At 37.9% G+C, this 20,173-nt stretch overlaps 1 protein-coding gene across 13 annotated transcripts in view; it reads right to left on the reverse strand.

Moving 5' to 3' along the window:
* atp2b2 (ATPase plasma membrane Ca2+ transporting 2) overlaps positions 1-20,173 on the reverse strand; it is a 184,737-nt gene that overhangs the window by 21,291 nt on the left and 143,273 nt on the right. For all 13 annotated transcript variants that reach the window (XR_007182078.1, XM_048172015.1, XM_048172022.1 and 10 more), the window contains 6 exons: positions 19,584-19,826; positions 11,973-12,214; positions 11,500-11,734; positions 4,678-4,857; positions 1,691-1,778; positions 466-572 (listed from right to left, as the gene is read on the reverse strand). Coding sequence is in view for 12 of the 13 variants with exons in the window: in XM_048172015.1 (XP_048027972.1) it covers positions 466-572; positions 1,691-1,778; positions 4,678-4,857; positions 11,500-11,734; positions 11,973-12,214; positions 19,584-19,826 (1,095 nt within the window). In the remaining variant the exon portion in view is untranslated. The remainder of the gene's footprint in view (positions 1-465; positions 573-1,690; positions 1,779-4,677; positions 4,858-11,499; positions 11,735-11,972; positions 12,215-19,583; positions 19,827-20,173) is intronic.

Here is a 20,173-nt window from a genome sequence, read left to right on the forward strand (position 1 = left end):
ACCCTGATGTGGACAGTGTGTGATGATAAATGGTAAAATCTGATTGGTGTCTAGGTAAAGAGAAAAGATGTTTCTCCACACAATGCGTTTGTGTTTTGTAAAGACTAGCCTGAGGGACTGTTCTCTCCTAAGACACGGCTGACAGTAAAATCATGGTAAATACCACAGAGAGGAAGCTGCCCGCGGGCAGCTGCTGTCAGTTTGATGAGCAGCAACACAAGAATATTCTCTCCTCTAAACTTATGAAAATAGAAATAACAGGGCGGTGCTGACACAGGCTGTTTTTACAGCTTATGCAAGTCAATTGACATATGTCAAAAAACAGGAGTAAAAGCATTGTCTCACACTAGGGGGCGCTCTGGACCTGTGTTTTCTAAGCCTCTGAGGTGGCGTGATTGTGCATTGAGAAAATGAGGACAGCCTGTGTTTGAGCAGCTCGGAAAAACAAGTTTGATCAGTTCTCACCATGGCAAAACCGACATCTGCCTTCTTAAGGGCCGGCCCGTCATTGGTTCCATCGCCGGTTACAGCAACCACCTGCCGCTGGTCCACCAGAGTGCTGTCAATAATACCTGCCAGACAATAAGATCAGAAATGACCTGAGTCAGTCTATGAAAAAAAGAACATTTCTGCATGATGTGAAACATGTGATCAGACAAAGCATTGCTTAAATGTCTATTGCATTGTGCAAATTAATAAAATGAACAAATGACAGGGTGAATGTGATGGAATGGAACCAAAATGGCTGTTACCTACACTGAAAAAACACAGACGGTAACATCTAAAATAACTGGTTTTATTTTATAAAACAAAAATATTACTTAACATCACTGAACCAACTTATATACATCAATTTATACCAAAAAATCTAATTTTTATAGGTTAAATTAGGCTCTTTTTGCAGTGTGTCATGAACATTAAACATAATATGACTTCTCTTGAATCTCTAATGAAACCACTTTCTCTTCATCATTGATTTTGAGGTAAATAAAAACTAGTTTTAATATAAATGTCAGTGTTCTGGTGTAAAAACCAATGCATATTTTATTATGGCAATGTTCTGGTCATAATACACTTATTTAATATATATTATTAAGTGTTTATTATAGAATTTATTTAATAATTATTATAATTAAGTTTACATTTATATATTCAAGCTTGCAAATTACTTGTGTTTAGAGCACTTTATCAATTCTAATGCATCCTTGTTGAATATAAATATTAATTTCTTTTAAAAAAATCAACATCAGATGTTGTCGATACAAATGCTACTCGTTTACTGGAATAAATTACTTTTAACACTTATAATGAACAGCCATATGTTGCCCGCATTAAAGCTCTGTGATGTGAAAACATCAGGGACAATCAAGCGATTACGCCTAGAAATTAAATACACCAGTGATGTAATTACAGCACAACATTTACTTACAGTATGTTAATTATCCTGTAACTTCAGCCATGATGTTGTCTTATGTAACCATCACATCTCACAGATCTGATTCCAGAGTGCTTTACTAACACACTTGTGTGTAAATGCCAATGTTCATGAACTCAAGTAGATTATTAATCTAACAATGTTATTCCTTGTTCATCAGAACCATTTTGTAATGGTTTTAGATGATATGGACACAAAAAAGACAAGGCTCTGAATGGGACCGATACGTCTTTTGTTTGGTGCACGATCACTCACCTTTGACCAGTGTGTGTTTGTCCGTCGGGGAGGATCTGGCAAGCACTCGCAGTTTAGGCCAGACTTTATCAATGCGCTCCTGCTCAACCTGCGAGAGACAGAAACCGAGATCTAAACAGCGCCTATACACCTGTCTAATGAGATACATAGAACAGCCAATAGTATATAACATAAAACATGTCATTTCTTGTTGTAATGAGTGTAAACATTCATCAGAGAACTCACTGCATTTACATATAAATGATTTGACTGTGTATTAAATCATTCACATGTGGGTTGTTTGTTGGAATGGCCACCAATCAAATGTGTTCAATAACTGTCTACATCAATAACAGCAGTGCAGAGGGTACAAATGCAACTAATGTAATCACAACATAATAAAAAAAGCCCCATAAATTATCAGAGTCCTGGAACGCCACAGCTCTGGGTTCAATATACATAAAGCTCTCTCGACAGCATTTGTGCAGTGACGCTGATTAGCACAGACAGTCATTTCAACTCGTTCTTTAGTGTTTTTCAATGCAAAAATCATGTCTATAGTAATGCACTTACAATTGAAAAGTCTAAAGGCTTTAAAAGACAACACTGGCCATTTCTGTCACAAATAGTGCAATTTTTTAAATTACAAGTAATGCAAATTATGTAATCAGATTACTTTTTCAAGTAACTAGTAAAGTAACACATTACTTAAAAAAAACTTACAACAAAATATCTGAGTTACTTTTAACTAGTAAAGCAATGCATTACTTTTTTTTTTAAAAATTAACAACAATATATCTAAGTTACTTATTCAAACAAGTAACACAAGTTACTTTTCAGAAAAAGAAACTTAGTAATGTACTTTACAACAAAATATATGAGTTATCTTTTCAAATAACAAAGTTACTTTCCATAAAAAGTTACTAAGTAATGCAATTAGTTACTTTTTTGGTGAGTAATGCAATATTGTAATGCATTACTTTTAAAAGTAACTTTCCCCAACACTGGCCATATCTGTCACAAATAGTGCAGTTTCTTAAATTACAAGTAATGCAAATTATGTAATCAGATTACTTTTTCAAGTAACTAGTAAAGTAACATTACTTTTTTTTTTAAATTACAACAAAATATCTGAGTTACTTTTTCAAATAACACAAGTTACTTTCCATAAAAGTTACTAAGTAACGCAATTAGTTACTTTTTGAGGGAGTAACGCAATACTGTAATGCATTACTTTTAAAAGTAACTTTCCCCAACACTGGCCATTTCTCTCTCGAATAGTGCAATTTTCTAAAGTAATGGACATTATGTAATCAGATTACTTTTTCAAGCAATTAGTAAAGTAACACATTACTTTTTTAAAATTTACAAGAAAATATCTTTCCCCAACTCTGGCCATTTCTCTCTAGAATAGTGCAGTTTCTTAAATTACAAGTAATGCAAATTATGTAATCAGATTTCTTTTTCAAGTAACTAGTAAAGTAACACATTGCTTAAAAAAAAAAAAAAAAAAAAAAAAAAAAACCAATAAAATACCTGAGTTACTTTTTCAAATAACACAAGTTACTTTCCATAAAAAGTTACTAAGTAAGGCAATTAGTTACTTTTTGGGGGAGTAACAAATTACTGTAATGCATTACTTTTAAAAGTAACTTTCCCCAACACTGGCCATTTCTCTCTAGAATAGTGCAGTTTCTTAAATTACAAGTAATGCAAATTATGTAATCAGATTTCTTTTTCAAGTAACTAGTAAAGTAACACATTGCTTAAAAAAAATATATATATATACAATAAAATACCTGAGTTACTTTTTCAAATAACACAAGTTACTTTCCATAAAAAAGTTACTAAGTAATGCAATCAGTTACTTTTTGGGGGAGTAACAAATTACTGTAATGCATTACTTTTAAAAGTAACTTTCCCCAACACTGGCCATTTCTCTCTCAAATAGTGCAATTTTCTAAAGTAACGGACATCATGTAATCAGATTACTTTTAGTAAATTAGTAAAGTAACACATTACTTTTTTAAAATTTACAATAAAATATCTAGTACTTTTTTCAAAAAAGTAACAAAAAAATAATTATGTAATGCAATAAGTTTTGGGGGAGTAATGCAATATTGTAATGCATTACTTTTAAAAGCAAGTTGTCTGAACACTGGCCATATCTCTCACAACCTTCCTAAATATCTCTGCTTCATTTTGTCATAATAATTTTATCTTTTCAAAATCCTTAAAGTTTGTTTATTTTGAGGTTGAAATTAGACTTTGATTTCAAATGTGACAAAACTCAACTGTATCTCTTACTGCTTACTGATATCACCATCATTGTGATTTGTAATTAAAATGCTTAGGACCTTATATAACAAAAAATACTGAAAATCTGTGCTTTTATCATCTTCGTCTACTGACGAAAGTTAAGCCCTTCCTGTCCATGAGCAAATTTAATACCACGATTCATGTCTTTGTTTTGTCACGTCTCGATTATTGTATTTTGGAATCTCCCATTCTTCTCTCTCCCGTCTTCAATTAGTCCAAATCGCAGCCAGACTTTTAAAGGGGAAATGTAAATTTAATCAGCAACAAATATAAATGGTGAGATTTCATTCACTCACTCACGCTTTCTTTCGTAATGTACTGTAGTTAGATATGCAGATGCGAGGTGCTTTATCTATATGAAATGCATACAACTTTTTTCTTCTAGAAAAACACATGAAAAATATTGATGACTCATCCTGCACTACACAGATCTTTGCCTCAGAATGCTAATGTCTCTCCCTTGAATACCAGCTGCCAATGACTGTAGATGAAGCAAAACATGTTTCATTTGTTGTGCTGCACCAATTATATCCATTGTAAGTGCCTTACTTTAAGTTTATTTTTGTTTTTATACAAGGGACCAGTCAAACTTATTTTCTGTGGTATCTGATATTATGCCACAAATGCTGTCCTATAGAGCTTGATTGGTTATGTTTGATGTAGATGTGTAGTGTCCTGATATGCAGTACCTCTCCCTTCTCATTTCTGATCCTCCTGTTGAACTCTTTCCCGTCGATGCACAGGAAGTCTTCTCCAGGGTGGATGATGCCACATTTAATAGCGATAGCTCGTGCCGTGTTGATGTTGTCTCCTGTCACCATACGCACAGTGATTCCAGCACGCTGGCATTTCAGGATGGCGTCGGGCACCTGCAGGCACAAGTTTGAGCAGCGGGCATTAATTCCAGACACACCGCCTCGCTCCGCTCCAGAGGAAAGGTTAGCGCAGAGGCCTCTGCAAACCGCAAGCCCACGCCTAGAGCCCAGTGCAGCAGTAAATGAGAACACCACCGCAAAACACACAGGATCCAGTCAGCTCTCCTGATTCCGCTTTGAGATGCACCAATGAAACAAGTGGGCTCTCATTAGGAGGAATTCAAAGGGCTCCTGCGCTAATTATGCAGTGCTGGAGGTGATTTCTCATGCAACAAAAGACAAAATTACTCATTTCCCTGCTGAAAAATCTGATCAGGTTCAGCCTGACCAGCTGAAATTCCCACCTAAAACCAGCCAACAGACCAGCTCAGGCCAGCAAACTCTACAGGCTGTTTTAGGCAGCTTTTTTCAGCAGGGTTTTGTGGTCAGATTTATGTTGAATAAAGTGATGTGAGTTATTTGTAGACAGTGGGATTCTAAAGAAGTGAGAAGTTATATATATCAGGGTTATATATCAGGGTTATTATCTTTAACTGTTTTTAAAAAATCTGTTAATTGCAATTAAAATTGCAATATTGCAAAAATGTTGCCATAGCAATCAAATGAAGTTTAAGTTGAAGCACTAAAATGATCAACCTGAAATAATTAAATAAAAACTTAAACTAATTAAAACTAAAATGAAAACAGAAATAAATTAAAGCTAAATGACAATAAAAAATCTAGTAAAATGACAAGCACATAACTGACTACAAATGAAACTAAAAATAACATGAAAACTATATGGATGGATGGATGGATAGAATGGCAGAAGGATGGAGGATTGATAGATGGATGGATGGATGGATGGATGGATGGATGGATGGATGGATGGAATGATAGAAGGAAGGATGGATGTATGTATGGCTGGCTCGCTGGCTGGATGGATGGATGGAATGATAGAAGGATGGATGGATTGATAGAAGGATGGATGGAATGATGGATAGAATGATAGAAGCATGAATGGATGGATGGATGGATGGATGGAATGATAGAAAGATGAATGGAATGACAGAAGGATGGATGGATTGATAGAAGGATGGATGGATGGATGGATGGATAGAATGATAGAAGCATGAATGGATGGATGGATGGATGGATGGATGGAATGATAGAAGGATGAATGGAATGACAGAAGGATGGATGGAATGACAGAAGGATGGATGGATTGATAGAAGGATGGATGGATGGATGGATGGATGGATGGATGGATGGATGGATGGAATGATAGAAGGACGAATGGAATGACAGAAGGATGGATGGATTGATAGAAGGATGGATGGATGGATAGAATGATAGAAGCATGAATGGATGGATGGATGGATGGAATGACAGAAGGATGAATGGAATGACAGAAGGATGGATGGATGGATGGATGGATGGATGGATGGATGGAATGATAGACGCATTAATGGATGGAATGATAGAAGAATGAATGGATGGATGGAATGATAGAAGGATGGATGGATGATGGATGGATGGATGGATGAATGGAATGATATAAGGATGGATGGAATGACAGAAGGATGGATGGATTGATAGAAGGATGGATAGATGGATGGATAGATGGAATGTTAGAAGGATGAATGGATGGATGGAATGATAGAAGGATGGATGGATGGATGGATGGAATGATAGAAGGATGGATGGAATGATAGATGGATGGATGGATGGATGGATGGATGGAATGATAAAAGGATGGATGGATGGATGGAATGATAAAAGGATGAATGGATGGATGGAATGACAGAAGGATGGATGGATTGATAGAATGATGGATGGATGGAATGATAGAAGGATGGATGGATGGATGGATGGATGGATGGATGGATGGATGGATGGATGGATGGAATGACAGAAGGATGGATGGATTGATAGATGGATGGATGGAATGACAGAAGGATGGATGGATTGATAGATGGATGGATGGAATGACAGAAGGATGGATGGAATGATAGAAGGATGGATGGATGGATGGAATGATAGAAGGATGGATGGATGGATGGATGGATGGATGGATGGAATGACAGAAGGATGGATGGATTGATAGATGGATGGATGGAATGACAGAAGGATGGATGGAATGATAGAAGGATGGATGGATGGATGGAATGATAGAAGGATGGATGGATGGATGGATGGATGAATGGAATGATAGAAGGATGGATGGAATGACAGAAGGATGGATGGATTGATAGAAGGATGGATAGATGGATGGATAGATGGAATGATAGAAGGATGAATGGATGGATGGATGGATGGATGGATGGATGGATGATAGAAGGATGGATGGAATGATAGATGGATGGATGGATGGATGGAATGATAAAAGGATGAATGGATGGATGGAATGACAGAAGGATGGATGGATTGATAGAATGATGGATGGACGGAATGATAGAAGGATGGATGGATGGATGATGGATGGAATGACAGAAGGATGGATGGATTGATAGATGGATGGATGGATGGAATGACAGAAGGATGGATGGAATGATAGAAGGATGGATGGATGGAATGATATAAGGATGGATTGATAGAAGGATGGATGGATGGATGGAATGATAGAAGGATGGATGGATGGATGGATGGATGGAATGACAGAAGGATGGATGGAATGATAGAAGGATGGATGGATGGAATGATAGAAGGATGGATGGATTGATAGAAGGATGGATGGATGGATGGATGGAATGATATAAGGATGGATGGAATGATAGAAGGATGGATGGATGGATGAATGGATGGATGGAATGACAGAAGGATGGATGGAATGATAGAAGGATGGATGGATGGAATGATATAAGGATGGATGGATTGATAGAAGGATGAATGGATGGATGGAATGATATAATGATGATTGGATGGATGGATGGAATAACAGAAGGATGGATGGAATGATAGAAGGATGGATGGATGGATGGATGGATGGAATGACAGAAGGATGGATGGAATGATAGAAGGATGAATGGATGGATGGAATGATATAAGGATGAATGGATGGATAGAATGATAGAAGGATGGATGGATGGAATGATATAAGGATGAATGGATGGATAGAATGATAGAAGGATGGATGGATGGAATGATAGAAGGATGGATGGATGGATGGAATGATAGAAGGATGGATGGATGGATGGAATGATATAAGGATGATTGGATGGATGGATGGAATGATAGAAGGATGGATGGATGGATGGAATGATATAAGGATGATTGGATGGATGGATGGAATGATATAAGGATGATTGGATGGATGGATGGAATGATATAAGGATGATTGGATGGATGGATGGAATGATAGAAGGATGGATGGATGGATGGAATGATATAAGGATGATTGGATGGATGGATGGAATGATATAAGGATGATTGGATGGATGGATGGAATGATAGAAGGATGGATGGATGGATGGAATGATATAAGGATGATTGGATGGATGGATGGAATGATATAAGGATGATTGGATGGATGGATGGAATGATAGAAGGATGGATGGATGGATGGAATGATATAAGGATGGATGGAATGATAGAAGGATGGATGGATTGATAGAAGGATGGATGGATATTTGACAATTTAAATCAAATTATTATGTTTCATTTTTACAGTAATTAAGAGTAATAATTTACAGAATAAGCTCAACTGACATGAAAATAACACACAAATTGTGCACAACAAAATTAACACATAATGACATATAATTGTTTTGCACGAATGTGAATCCGACACAGAACAATCCCACAGGTTCTGGTAACGGGGCCGGTCTAGACACTAAAGCGAGAGATGATATCTGCTTGACTAGACGTCCAAGTACTTCTGAGAAACCTAAAGACAACCCGGTCCTGCTTAACTCATCAAGAGAAGAGGAAGAGCCTCATCAATAAAACACAACGGCAGAGGAAGGTGACGTGGTAACATTAGACATTTAAGACTAATGGATTTGTTTACGGATTCTTAAGTTTCGGCTGTTTATTAGGGAAAGGAATGGCTCACGTGTCCCGTCAGGTAACAGAACGCACCAAATCTGTGTCACCGTCGTAACTGAGTTTTCAAAGTGTTATTACACAAACCGACTCAGTTTCCAAAACCCAAAGCAGATAACAGAGGGTTAATTTTGCAGTCAGAATTCATCAGTGTTCCTTCATTCATTCTGTTTTACTGCAGATGTTACTTTCTGTAAGAAGCCTTCAGCAAACTGACAATTACTGAGCGTGGCTGTAGAGACGGAGAACGAGAGCAAAGAAACAGCGGGATAAAAAGAGGAGGTTGAATAATGCAGCAGTATAGACGCTTCTTCAGTCCCCGTGTGTGAAGATGTACGATCGTTTCAGGATATGATCTCAAATTGCATCTGATGCAAAATCTCCACCAATTCCCAATATTTTCCTGCAACCTCAAAGCACATAGACTAGACATTGTTTCTGCAAGTTTAAGACCAAAACAGCTTATCATCAAGAACCATTATCGCTTTTATACATCTGGGTCAAGTTTACCGTTTAAATGCAACATATGACGTGAGCTGCTGTGTGTTTATCAGTGTGTGTCCTTACTATTATACCAATGTTTGTATTTGATCATCCATACATCATTTTACAGTATCAAATATGATCATCAAGCTTTTATTTGATCACCTCTCAATCAGCATTGTATTGCATTGCATTATATGATTTAAAACTGCTTTGATCATAAAACTAAGAATTTAAATCATCTAAGTCATATTATTTATATGTATTTATATGACTGATATTTATATGTACAGTTGCATGAAAAATAATGGGAAAAACTTGCAGAATCTGTGAAAAATGTTGACAAAATGCATGTTATTTTTTATTTAGTACTGTCCTGAATAAGGCATTTTATATAAAAGGTGAAATTTTTTTTCTTATTTTGTTGAAATATCTTCTTCTTTTTATTCATTTAGTACTGCCCTTCGGAAGCAACAAAAGATGCATGTTTCCCTGAAGACAAATTAAGTACAATATACCTTTATCTTCAAATTTAAAAGGTTTTCACCCCTCTGCTCTTAATGCATCGTGTTTCCTTCTGGAGCATCAGTGAATGTTTGAACCTTTTTTAATAGTTGAGTTTGAGTCCCTCAGTTGTCCTCAGTGTGAAAAGACGAATCTCAAAATCATTCAGTCACTGCTGGAAAGGGTTAAAATATGCAAAAGATGCTTGAAAACTGATGAATCTGCAGGAGCTGGAGGATTTTTCTGAAGAACAGAGCTCAGTTTAACTGCTCAGAACAAACAAGAGACTCATGAACAACCATCACAAAACACAAAAACAGTCGTGGATCATCAGGTGACCACACACAGTATTGAGAATCAATGGTTCACAAACTTTTGGATGGGTTTATTTTAATACATTTCAGCTATTTATGTTATGTTTTATGTAAATTATCTTACTCAGGACAGTACTAAATAAAAAATAACATGCATTTTGTATGATCTCTCTTATTTTGTTAAAATTATTCACATTTTCACAGATTCTGCAACTGGTTCACATACTTTTTCATGCAACTGTATTCATTTCTTAATTAAGTGCTTTTTCTTAATTAAAAATAAATATCATTATAGGCCTATCCATTTCTGATAATTCCAGGTTGCTATGTCACACAGGTTGTTCACGCCACGAGAAATAGATTTCATTCTCTCAACATAGGATATCGATGTCATGACTTCACATCGTTTGAGCACGACATAAGAATGATGATCTGGAGGCAACAACTTATCCCATGACAAAACTAAGTGAACCGAACATGTCCCCTCCTGGTCACCGTACTTACGCAGTTTTTTTCTTTAATATTTTCCCTAAAAGTTCAATAAATGTCAATAAAAAATGTTTTTTTTGGACTATGACAGGTTTTCAGGGTTAAGTGTGTATTAAAGGGTTAGTTTACCCCAAAATGAAAAGAGCTTTACGAATCGAATCAGTGAATCGGAGCGCCAAAGTCACATGATTTCAGCAGTTTAGCCATTTTAGGAGATCTGAATCACTAATTCGAAACAAAAGATTCATAAAGCTCAGAAGCTTCGTGAAGCAGTGTTTTGAAATCGCCCATCACTAGATATTGTTGAAAAGTCGTTATTTAGTTTTTTTGGCACACAAAAAGTATTCTTGTCGCTTTATAATATTAAGATAGAACCACTAAACTCACATCAACTGTTTCAAATATATTTTTAGTACCTTTATGGATACTGAATGTCATTGTTGTGAATGCAGGCCTCACTGAGCCATCTGATTTCATCAAATATATCTTAATTTGTGTTTTTGGGTGAACTAACCCTTTAAGACTAAAAACACCATGAGAACACTGTTGCATTTCATCTAGCCCTTGATTTTCTAGAATGCAAAAACGAGTCTTAAGCGTAGGAACGTGTCTGATGAGGGTTAGAAGATGCTGAAACCAGACTAATTATATAGTACAAGCTTCATTATGTCAAGAAGTCATTTAAGTAATCAATTTTGATATGACTTTGCACATCCTTAGAGGCAGAGGTCACATCACAGGCGTGTTCTCATGCATAAAATGCAAAACATTTCAAATAACAATCATTTAATATGCCATGATCAAACGTGAAGAAAGTTCTTACCTCGGGTCTGACAGGATCCTCAATTCCAACAACACATATTGCGGTCAGCTCGGTCAAGATGTTGTTTTCGTCATCCCAGTTGGGCTCAGGGTCTCCGGAAAAGTCCCGGTAGGCCACGCAGATGGTTCTGAGTCCGCTGCAGGCCATGGGTTCGATCACTTTCTTCACCATCTCGTCCCTGTCCCTCGGCCTGAAAGCGCGAGATTCGCCCACCTCGTTCAGAATGAAGGAACACCTGAACCGAACACACCAAAGTCACACGTTCACATGACGCAAAGTCGATATGCACATTCCTTTCATTACAGCTATTTCTGAGGACATGTCCTCATTATGTAATTCTGCAAAGAGCATATCTAAATGATTCCAGGCACATGAAGCTATAGTAATTCGACATAATGTCCCTCCATTTGCTATTGAAATGCTTTTATGAAAAATTGTAGCTAGCCATCCGAGAGCTGATGAAAGGCGCTCACTTTTTAAGGATGATTTCTGACGCTCCTTTGCTGTACATTCTGAAGTTGCCGTCTGGAAGCTTGATGACTGTGCTCATTGACTTCCTCACAGAGTTGAACGTGTACACCTTGTAGAGTTTCTCCTCTGGGATCTGGTTCCGAACGGTCTGGTAGTCTCGTTTCAGGTCAAGGACCAGTCCCAGCAGGCCACACTCAGTTTTGTTGCCCACTTGTTTGGGAAGACCTCCATCCTTATCTGCAGGCTGGAACGATAGAAAGCCAGAGAGAATTCAGATACCTGCTGCAAGTTTGCTGAGGTAGTTTATAAAGTTTCTTTTCGATTCATCACAGCCATATCAACAGCTTGGGTCGCTAACAGAAGGAGAACAGGAGATTTTTTTTACAGAGTTTTGCCCAGCAGCTCTGTATTCATTTTCCTCAGACATTCTGGTTTAGATTTGTAATGAATCTCACACACAGAGTATTAAACTTCAACAGGAACCGCTTTACATACAGCCTCCATTCAAGCTTTGATTTGTAGAATTCATTCTTAGGTGTGCATACATACTGAAATGAATCTTTTCATGCATTTGCATGCTGAATTGTGTTTTGTTTTGTTTATTCTTACCTATATTTATAACCTCCTTTACATTATGTGGTTGAATCGTGCATTGCTTCCAAAGTTACGTACAGTACCTTTATAACAAGGAGCCGTTTGCACTGACAAAGTTTAAATTGCTGGAGATCGGCAAGTCACTTTACTGTTCTTCAAACACCTCGACATGTGATCCAAATGTCTTTCAAAGGAAAAGTGCATTCTTTAAACAGATTAAAAATTAAACAGATTTTCTGTGTCTGTGTCCATGGACTTTTATTTGTATATTCTTTTGTCTTATTTTGCATGTGTACAGTTCCAGTGTGTTTAATTCCTGTTTACATGGTTGTCGTAGTTATTCATTGTTTCATTGTTTAACTGATTAGAGCTCACCTGTTGTATATTATGTTCATCATCCTGTGCACTTCAGTTTCTTCAGTTATTGTCTTGTGTTAAAGAGGACCTATTATTGCTCCTTTTCACAAGATGTAATATAAGTCTCTGGTGTCTCCAGAATGTGTCTGTGAAGTTTCAGCTCAAAATACTCCACAGATCATTTATTATAGCTTGTCAAATTTGCCCCTATTTGAGCAAAAACATGCCGTTTGTGTGTGTGTCCCTTTAAATGCAAATGAGCTCCGCTTTCCAGAAGAGGGCGGAGCTTTAACAGCTCAACAACAACAAAGCTGGAGAATCTCACGCAGCCAAAATGAGGATTGTCAGTAACGGTGTTCAGCCTTACATTGTTCAAACCGGAGTCGACACTGATGGAGAGACTCAGGAAGAAGTTACAACTTTTAGGATGAAACTGGACGTTTCTGAATGGTTAGTGGATAAATTGATGTAGTTGCTGTGGAGTTGATTCAACTCATCCACTAGCATGTGCCGTCATGTTCATCTTTTGTGTTGAATTGACCCTCGTTTGTGAAGCAGTCCGGCGTAAAATGACGGCATGTCAACAACACTCGACTACAACAACTCTTCCTCTTCTCTAAAGCAGCCCAACATGGCCCCGCCCCCTTTGTTGTGAGTTCTCGGGGGTGGGGTTTATGTAATTTTGGGATATGTGATGTCACTAACCCAGGAAGAAGCTCGTTGTAGTCCCTACCAGCCGTTTCTGTAGATAATATCTCCCTTTGCATTTAACTTTGAGCGTCGTAACTTTGCAGATGTTGTTTATTCTCAAACAGCAACATTACACACTAACTAAAGTTAAAAAATTGAAATCATAATCAAGTGCCCCTTTAACGTTACATCCTGGTATGTCCCTTTGTTGATTTCCTAGAGCTTATTAAATGATATTTCATCAATCATCTTCGTTAAGCCTGATTGTTCTGGATCGTCTAGTCAAGCCAATAGTATCTCTTACATATGAATGCCTGAAAAAGCCTCAAAAACAAATAAACCAAAGTTTCATACAGTAATAATTTCAGATCACAAAACCTATTTAAATCTATTTCATCAAACATTCCTGCAAATAATATCCTGCTAGAATTACTTCAGGCAATTCAAGTTTATTATCTGTTTATTGATAAGAAGAAATGATGAAATGCCCATAGAGACCACGATTGTGAATTAACTTTACTGATTTACTTTTCCACTATTTTTTAATATCCAGGCTTGGCGATATCCAGCATGGATCACTGTATGCTCTTAAAAAAGCTTCAGTTTAGTTCTGTATAGAACTTTAGGGTTCTTGACTCATTTTAAAGAACCCTTTATGCCAAAAGGTTACAAATGATTGCATAATACTTTCATGTTAAATGGGATTATGGGATTTTAGATTTGTTCTAGTGATAAAGTATATTTACAAGCTGTTCAGAAAATTTAATCAAAATAGAAAAACGAATTATTTAATTAATTGATTTTATATGAATTCATTAAAAATACATTCATTGAATGATCCCATGATGGAAACCCCTAAACGGTTCTATATATGAAGTGCCTGACGGAACCCTTTAAGGTTCTATAAGGTTCTAGAACCTTTTCTTCTAAGAGTGGCTACACTGCAATGTAGGAAACCCAAGATGGCTCAGAGGAGATTTTTGTAAACTGTAAATGAGAATTGAGAAATTTAGCAATTTAAGCATTGAAGAAGAGTTTCTGATTTAGGTATTACTAATTTCTGGCATCAGACATGTGAATGCATTATCATGTGACTGACTTGTTTACATAACCTTGGCTAATTGGGTAAGTAAAAACTGGAATGTTTAATTCCCAAGGTAAACAGAGGGTAGAAATCTACATTATGACTGAAGCTAAATTATGTTTTTGCCACAAGAACTTTACTAGCTTTACTAAGTGTGCCTAAAGGTGAAAAAAATTACATTAAAAATGTATGATATGACCCCTTTAAGTATCTCATATTTGCTCACCTGTGTCATTCAAAACTGCTCATGCGTTTGATGCGGATTTCATAGCACCCTTCAGAGAGGCGCTGGCAAGCAACGCTCTCCTGAACAGCTGTCTTCTCCCTGGTCAGCACGCACTCCTACGAACCACGGCATATGGCAAAACATGCACTGGCAGCACTACTTCCTCTTTACGGACCTATTCGGCTCCTGCGCTCCACACGGGCCCTCGCTCTATTCTTCTTCTCACTGCAGGGGCCGCGGAGGCCCTCTGGTGTCCCCTAGAAGGTCATTTTTATAGCACCTCTTTGATTTCACAGTGTTACCTGCACTGACAGTGACAGCCCCTGCCTCAGGCCGTGAGGGGAGCGCTTTGCCAAAGCTGATTGGCTTAAATGAATGAGTGGCAGGCCGAAGCATCGCAGAGAGGCTTTGGCAGAGTCCCTGAGCCACATGGAGCGGCTGCAGCCGGACAAACGACTTTGCCCAAAATGAGTCACAACTTATCAAACACGAGACAGCAAGATATTTCACCTTGTCATGGGCGCGATGAAAAAACTGCTCCCAAAATAGCGTTTAATTTTACAAAGGAGCTTCAAAGGGCAGTATTTTTTCCAGCATGTGACTAGTAGGAGACATTTTGTCTAAGCATAACACAGAAAAAAAATAACATGGTTCAGCGATGGTATCAGATTGGAAATATCATGACGATATACACCTGGGATGTATCCTGATTTTGCAGAGTTAGACGAGTTTCTAGGTCAACATATTTTGTTGATCCTGGAACAACATTACTGTCTGAAAATTTAGTCCTAACTCTATCCCTACCCTTAAACCTCACTGTGCCCAGAAGTTATCCCTAAAATCATTGGGAAATGGTAGGTGAATAACACTGATGTAGAAGCACCTAAACCTGGCTGTAAGCCTAAACTAGACATTGCCCCTCAAATCTGATTGGTTGAATAGAATGTTGATCAAAGATGTTGATCCAGGAACATGTTGTACTTGGCAAAATCAGGTTCTGCATGATGAGCAACTCTAAAAAAACCTGAAATACACCTGAAAAATCTAAACCTAACCTAAAGTTGCATCTGAAAGCTGAAAAATGCTTCCCTTCGCAGGCAACATACGGAGGTAGGAAAGCAAAAAGGCATGTCCAAATTCAATGATCTTGTCGCATGCTGTCTACTGAGATACCTTCATCTGAGCAAAGTTTGAAGCAAAATAGATGTACTCTTCACTGCCTATGATATTCCACAATCCTGTGCATGTCAGAGCTAAAAATAAATATGGCATCTGAAAGTTGCAGTTGGATGTCAGTTTGTGTGTAAATGTACTTTTTTGACCAACTTTTTCCACTTTTGCTGTCATTTCTAGCAAGAAATTAGTATTGCAATAATTAAATATTTGCAATGTTATCACCAAAGCTCTCTCTATTTTGTTGTAGATCATTAAACCGTTATGCTGCCTCAAAAGCTGAAATCAGTTTAGGGAGGAACTTTCATGCGCAAACAATGCCTGTCAAGTCATAGGGCAGTGAGGCAACAAGTCAGCTGAAAGTCAGATTTCAGATGCAATGGGATTTTTAATGATCACAGAGAGTCAGGTTTAAAAGGAGGAGTGATGACAGTGGGAGACTGTTGTTTTATTATATTTATATGCGGCAATCGTCCATGAGGGGCTGCCGCTTACTTCAGTTTATTTTGTCATTAAAGTTACACTGATGGTTTGCTGGTTTTAGCCTCCTTCTTCCCTGAACTTGTTACAATGTTGATCCAGCAACATGTCTTATCACAGTACTGAATGATATTCATGTGTACCTTTTTATTGCAGGTAACAGGCATCTGAATGGAATCTTATTCATAGAGTCGTTCATCATCTAGATGAGTGCCTGTGTGGAGTCACTGAATGAACATTCACCACTTTGTTAAAGGTAATGGACCTGTTCCCAGATTCCCAGGCAGAAGCCAATTAAAATCACATTGAGCATGAATTAAACACATGCAACAACATGTAAACCCCAAACTGATACTACATGGTGCTCAAACACAACACACCTTTGAAAAAGATGGGCCAACTGCATCTGTCTTTGGTGTAAATAAGAATCCAGAGTTTACAAAAACACACCGCAGCCGGTGACCTACAGAACAGTCCTGAAACACACACACACACGGCCGCATTCGGACTTCCAATCAAGAATTGATGGGAGCCTGGGAACATGACATCAGTGTCAGACCTGACCTCTCCAATCAGAGGGCCAGAAGGTCTGACGGAGCAGGTGGTAGAAGCAACCTGAGATCAGTGCGACAGGAAGTCTCCGCAGAGCTCAGACTACCGGCTGAAGTATCAGTGTACATGCCAACAGCATCACCTGTACCATGTGTCCTACTCCGATTTCAGGATTCCACTAACTCTTTCGAGGCTGCATACCGCTGATCGGTCATACCGGTGAGACACGGTACATAACCACTCTAAATTATGAATGCTAAATCTGTATCAAGTAGCTACAGGTAAAAGTTTAATTTAACACTGCACAGCTGCTTCAAATTAGGTGGGCAGCCGTTGCGCCCGATAGCATGAAATTCCCTTAACCCTCTGGTTGTGTTCCAGTCATTTGGCCCAGAAAGGATTTCCTTTTTCCAGACAATGCTAGTTAATGTTTTCACCTTGGACTAAAACTTACTGACTTTACTCACACAGGGCATAACAACTTTTCCCCTTGCTTTGTGTTCCTGTTCAAAAATGACTGGCCTACAAAAAACTGCTTATAAATCTCTTGTTATGCTATGTTGTTTCCAAATATTGGATTCAACCTTTTTGTCAACTTGTTTTCTTGCAATAATTACAGGTTTTGTATTTCTTTTTGGAACTGATTGATCATAGACCTCATTGATCTAAGTTTATGCACCTCCATTATTTTCAGGTGAATAAGTTTGAGTGAACTTTATTCAGGTGCATGTGCTCAGATGATCTAACAGTTCCAAAAATAAATACAAAACCTGTGCTGACTGAAAGAAAACAAGTTGACAAAAAGATTGAACCCAATATATGATGATAATGAAGCATAACGAGTGATTTTTTGATTGGGAACACCAAATTAGGTAAAGGATTTTCAACACAGAACAAGGGTTAAACGTAAACCTAGAATGTCTGCCCTGCTGAAAAATCCAGCATGAATTCGATGCTGGTCCAGGCTGGTTTATGTTGGTTAGAGCTGATGGCCTAGCACAGTCATGTTCTCAAGCAAAACTGAGCTGGTTTAGATGGTCCACCAGCAACCCCATGCTGGTCCCAGCATGCAAACCATTCCTTATGCTGGTGACCAGCAGGTTGAGTTGGGAAGGAGACTTTGGAAAGTTTCCTGAAGCAGTCTCTGAGTCTTGGGTGAGGAGAAGGTCATCCGTTAATTACATAATGTAGCAGTTAAACATTGTAGCTTGGTGGATCTCTCCAGGGATAAAGAGTTCTGCTCATTTCAGTCTATGTGAAATGATATGCTTATCCGAGTCTTGTTTTGTATGGTTATGAAAGCTCTTAGTCCTGGTCTCCAGGGACGGGTTCTGTACGGTGTGCTAGTCTGCTGAGAGGGGGCGTTCACAAGGCCTGCTTTCAGCTTCTAGGCATCTTAAAGCGAGATACAGAACAGATCTGATTCCAGCTCCCAGAACCAAGAGGAACTCACATGTTGTGACTATTGTCTTGCAGACTGTTCTTTTTTGGAAACCAACCCAATCTGGCGCTCCAAAATACACATTGATTATTCTGCAGCGTTCTTGATTGTCAAAGAGCATACAGCACATATGGAAACGTACACAAGAAAAGGTCTAATGTAAACACAGTCCTAATTCCTATAAACTAGGATTTCATCTGTGCGTTACTCTATGTAGGACACCTTTTCTGTTTATTTGAAGCAAACATTCTCTCCTGAACTATTACGACACTGAACATTTGTGAGCATATTCCTTATTTGGAATACATACAGTACACTTTTGCCATAGGAGGAGGATTTTGTCTTAGAAGAACCATTTAAGAACCTTTCAGTGATCAGTTCTTACAAGAACCATTTTTTCTTAGTGTGAAAAATATATTGATAAAAAAATACGATATCATTGTAATAATAAACGATATCATTGGATCACTTTCAGAACGATTATTTTTTTCAGCTGATGAAAGATTAAAAACATTGACAGCCAATCAGAATCCATCCTAGCATTTAAAGCAGCAAAACCGCAGCATGCTTAGAATAAACAGGACGATATCGGCTGCTAATATAGTTATCGTTAGTTATCTTTATAGTTATTGTTCTTGGTGTGAACAGGCTTTTAGAGTGTTTGATTGACATGAGGGTGATGTTTCATATATTTCTGCTGACCTTGTGCTAGCTTGTGGCTTTAACGTAAAGTCGCCATTTGGATTTAAATAAGAAATACTTAAAAAGTCTAGGACTGATGGTTTGACTCATGTTAAATACAAGATCAAGTGCAACACTTGATGGTAATAAATGTTGTGATGTTGCATAAGGAAAAGCTAAAGGCAGTCCAACAAAATATAAGAGTGTGCAAATTTTTGGGGGGCTAGGCTGTGTATATACTGTAAGTAACAGCTTGTGTTTATAAAGTCTATATTGTTGCAAAGCTGAAATAACACTGGGGTTAGACAAATATCTAATAGGGTTTTATTTCTCACCAGTATTTTTGTAGTGTAGGCGCTGTTGAGGGATATAGCGTTGACCAGTGTTTCCAGAGTTTTGGCCGGGATGGAGCTGGGATCTGGTATCTCTTTGTAATGGACATCAGCCACAAAGCATTCCACTGCTGTCATTCGGTTGGTGGTCAGCGTCCCAGTCTTGTCTGAGCAGATAGCTGTGGCATTGCCCATGGTCTCGCAAGCGTCCAGATGGCGTACCAAATTGTTATCCTTCATCATTTTCTAGCAGCACAGACAAAAAAAAAAAGTATTAGTCATATTTGCGAAACCACATGACTGATACAGATAATTAGATAACATAACATCTTGTGGAAGAGTACATTCTGGATATGTCTAAAAACTGTGATGCACTGTACACTGTATGCCATTTTGGTTGTTTTTATGCAAGTGAGAAAGTTTTCATGGAATTCAGTGTTTCCCATTTGTAATAATGAGTTTGACATTAATGTGAATTCACAGAACACGAAATTGTGGTAATTTCAACATGGCATGAACACAGCATATCGCTCACAGTTGCATCGATCCACTGGGTTTTTTACCATTGCACTCTTAATGAAGACTGCCGTTTC

Source organism: Megalobrama amblycephala, linkage group LG21 (genome assembly GCF_018812025.1).
Source record: "Megalobrama amblycephala isolate DHTTF-2021 linkage group LG21, ASM1881202v1, whole genome shotgun sequence".
NCBI lineage: Eukaryota > Metazoa > Chordata > Actinopteri > Cypriniformes > Xenocyprididae > Megalobrama > Megalobrama amblycephala.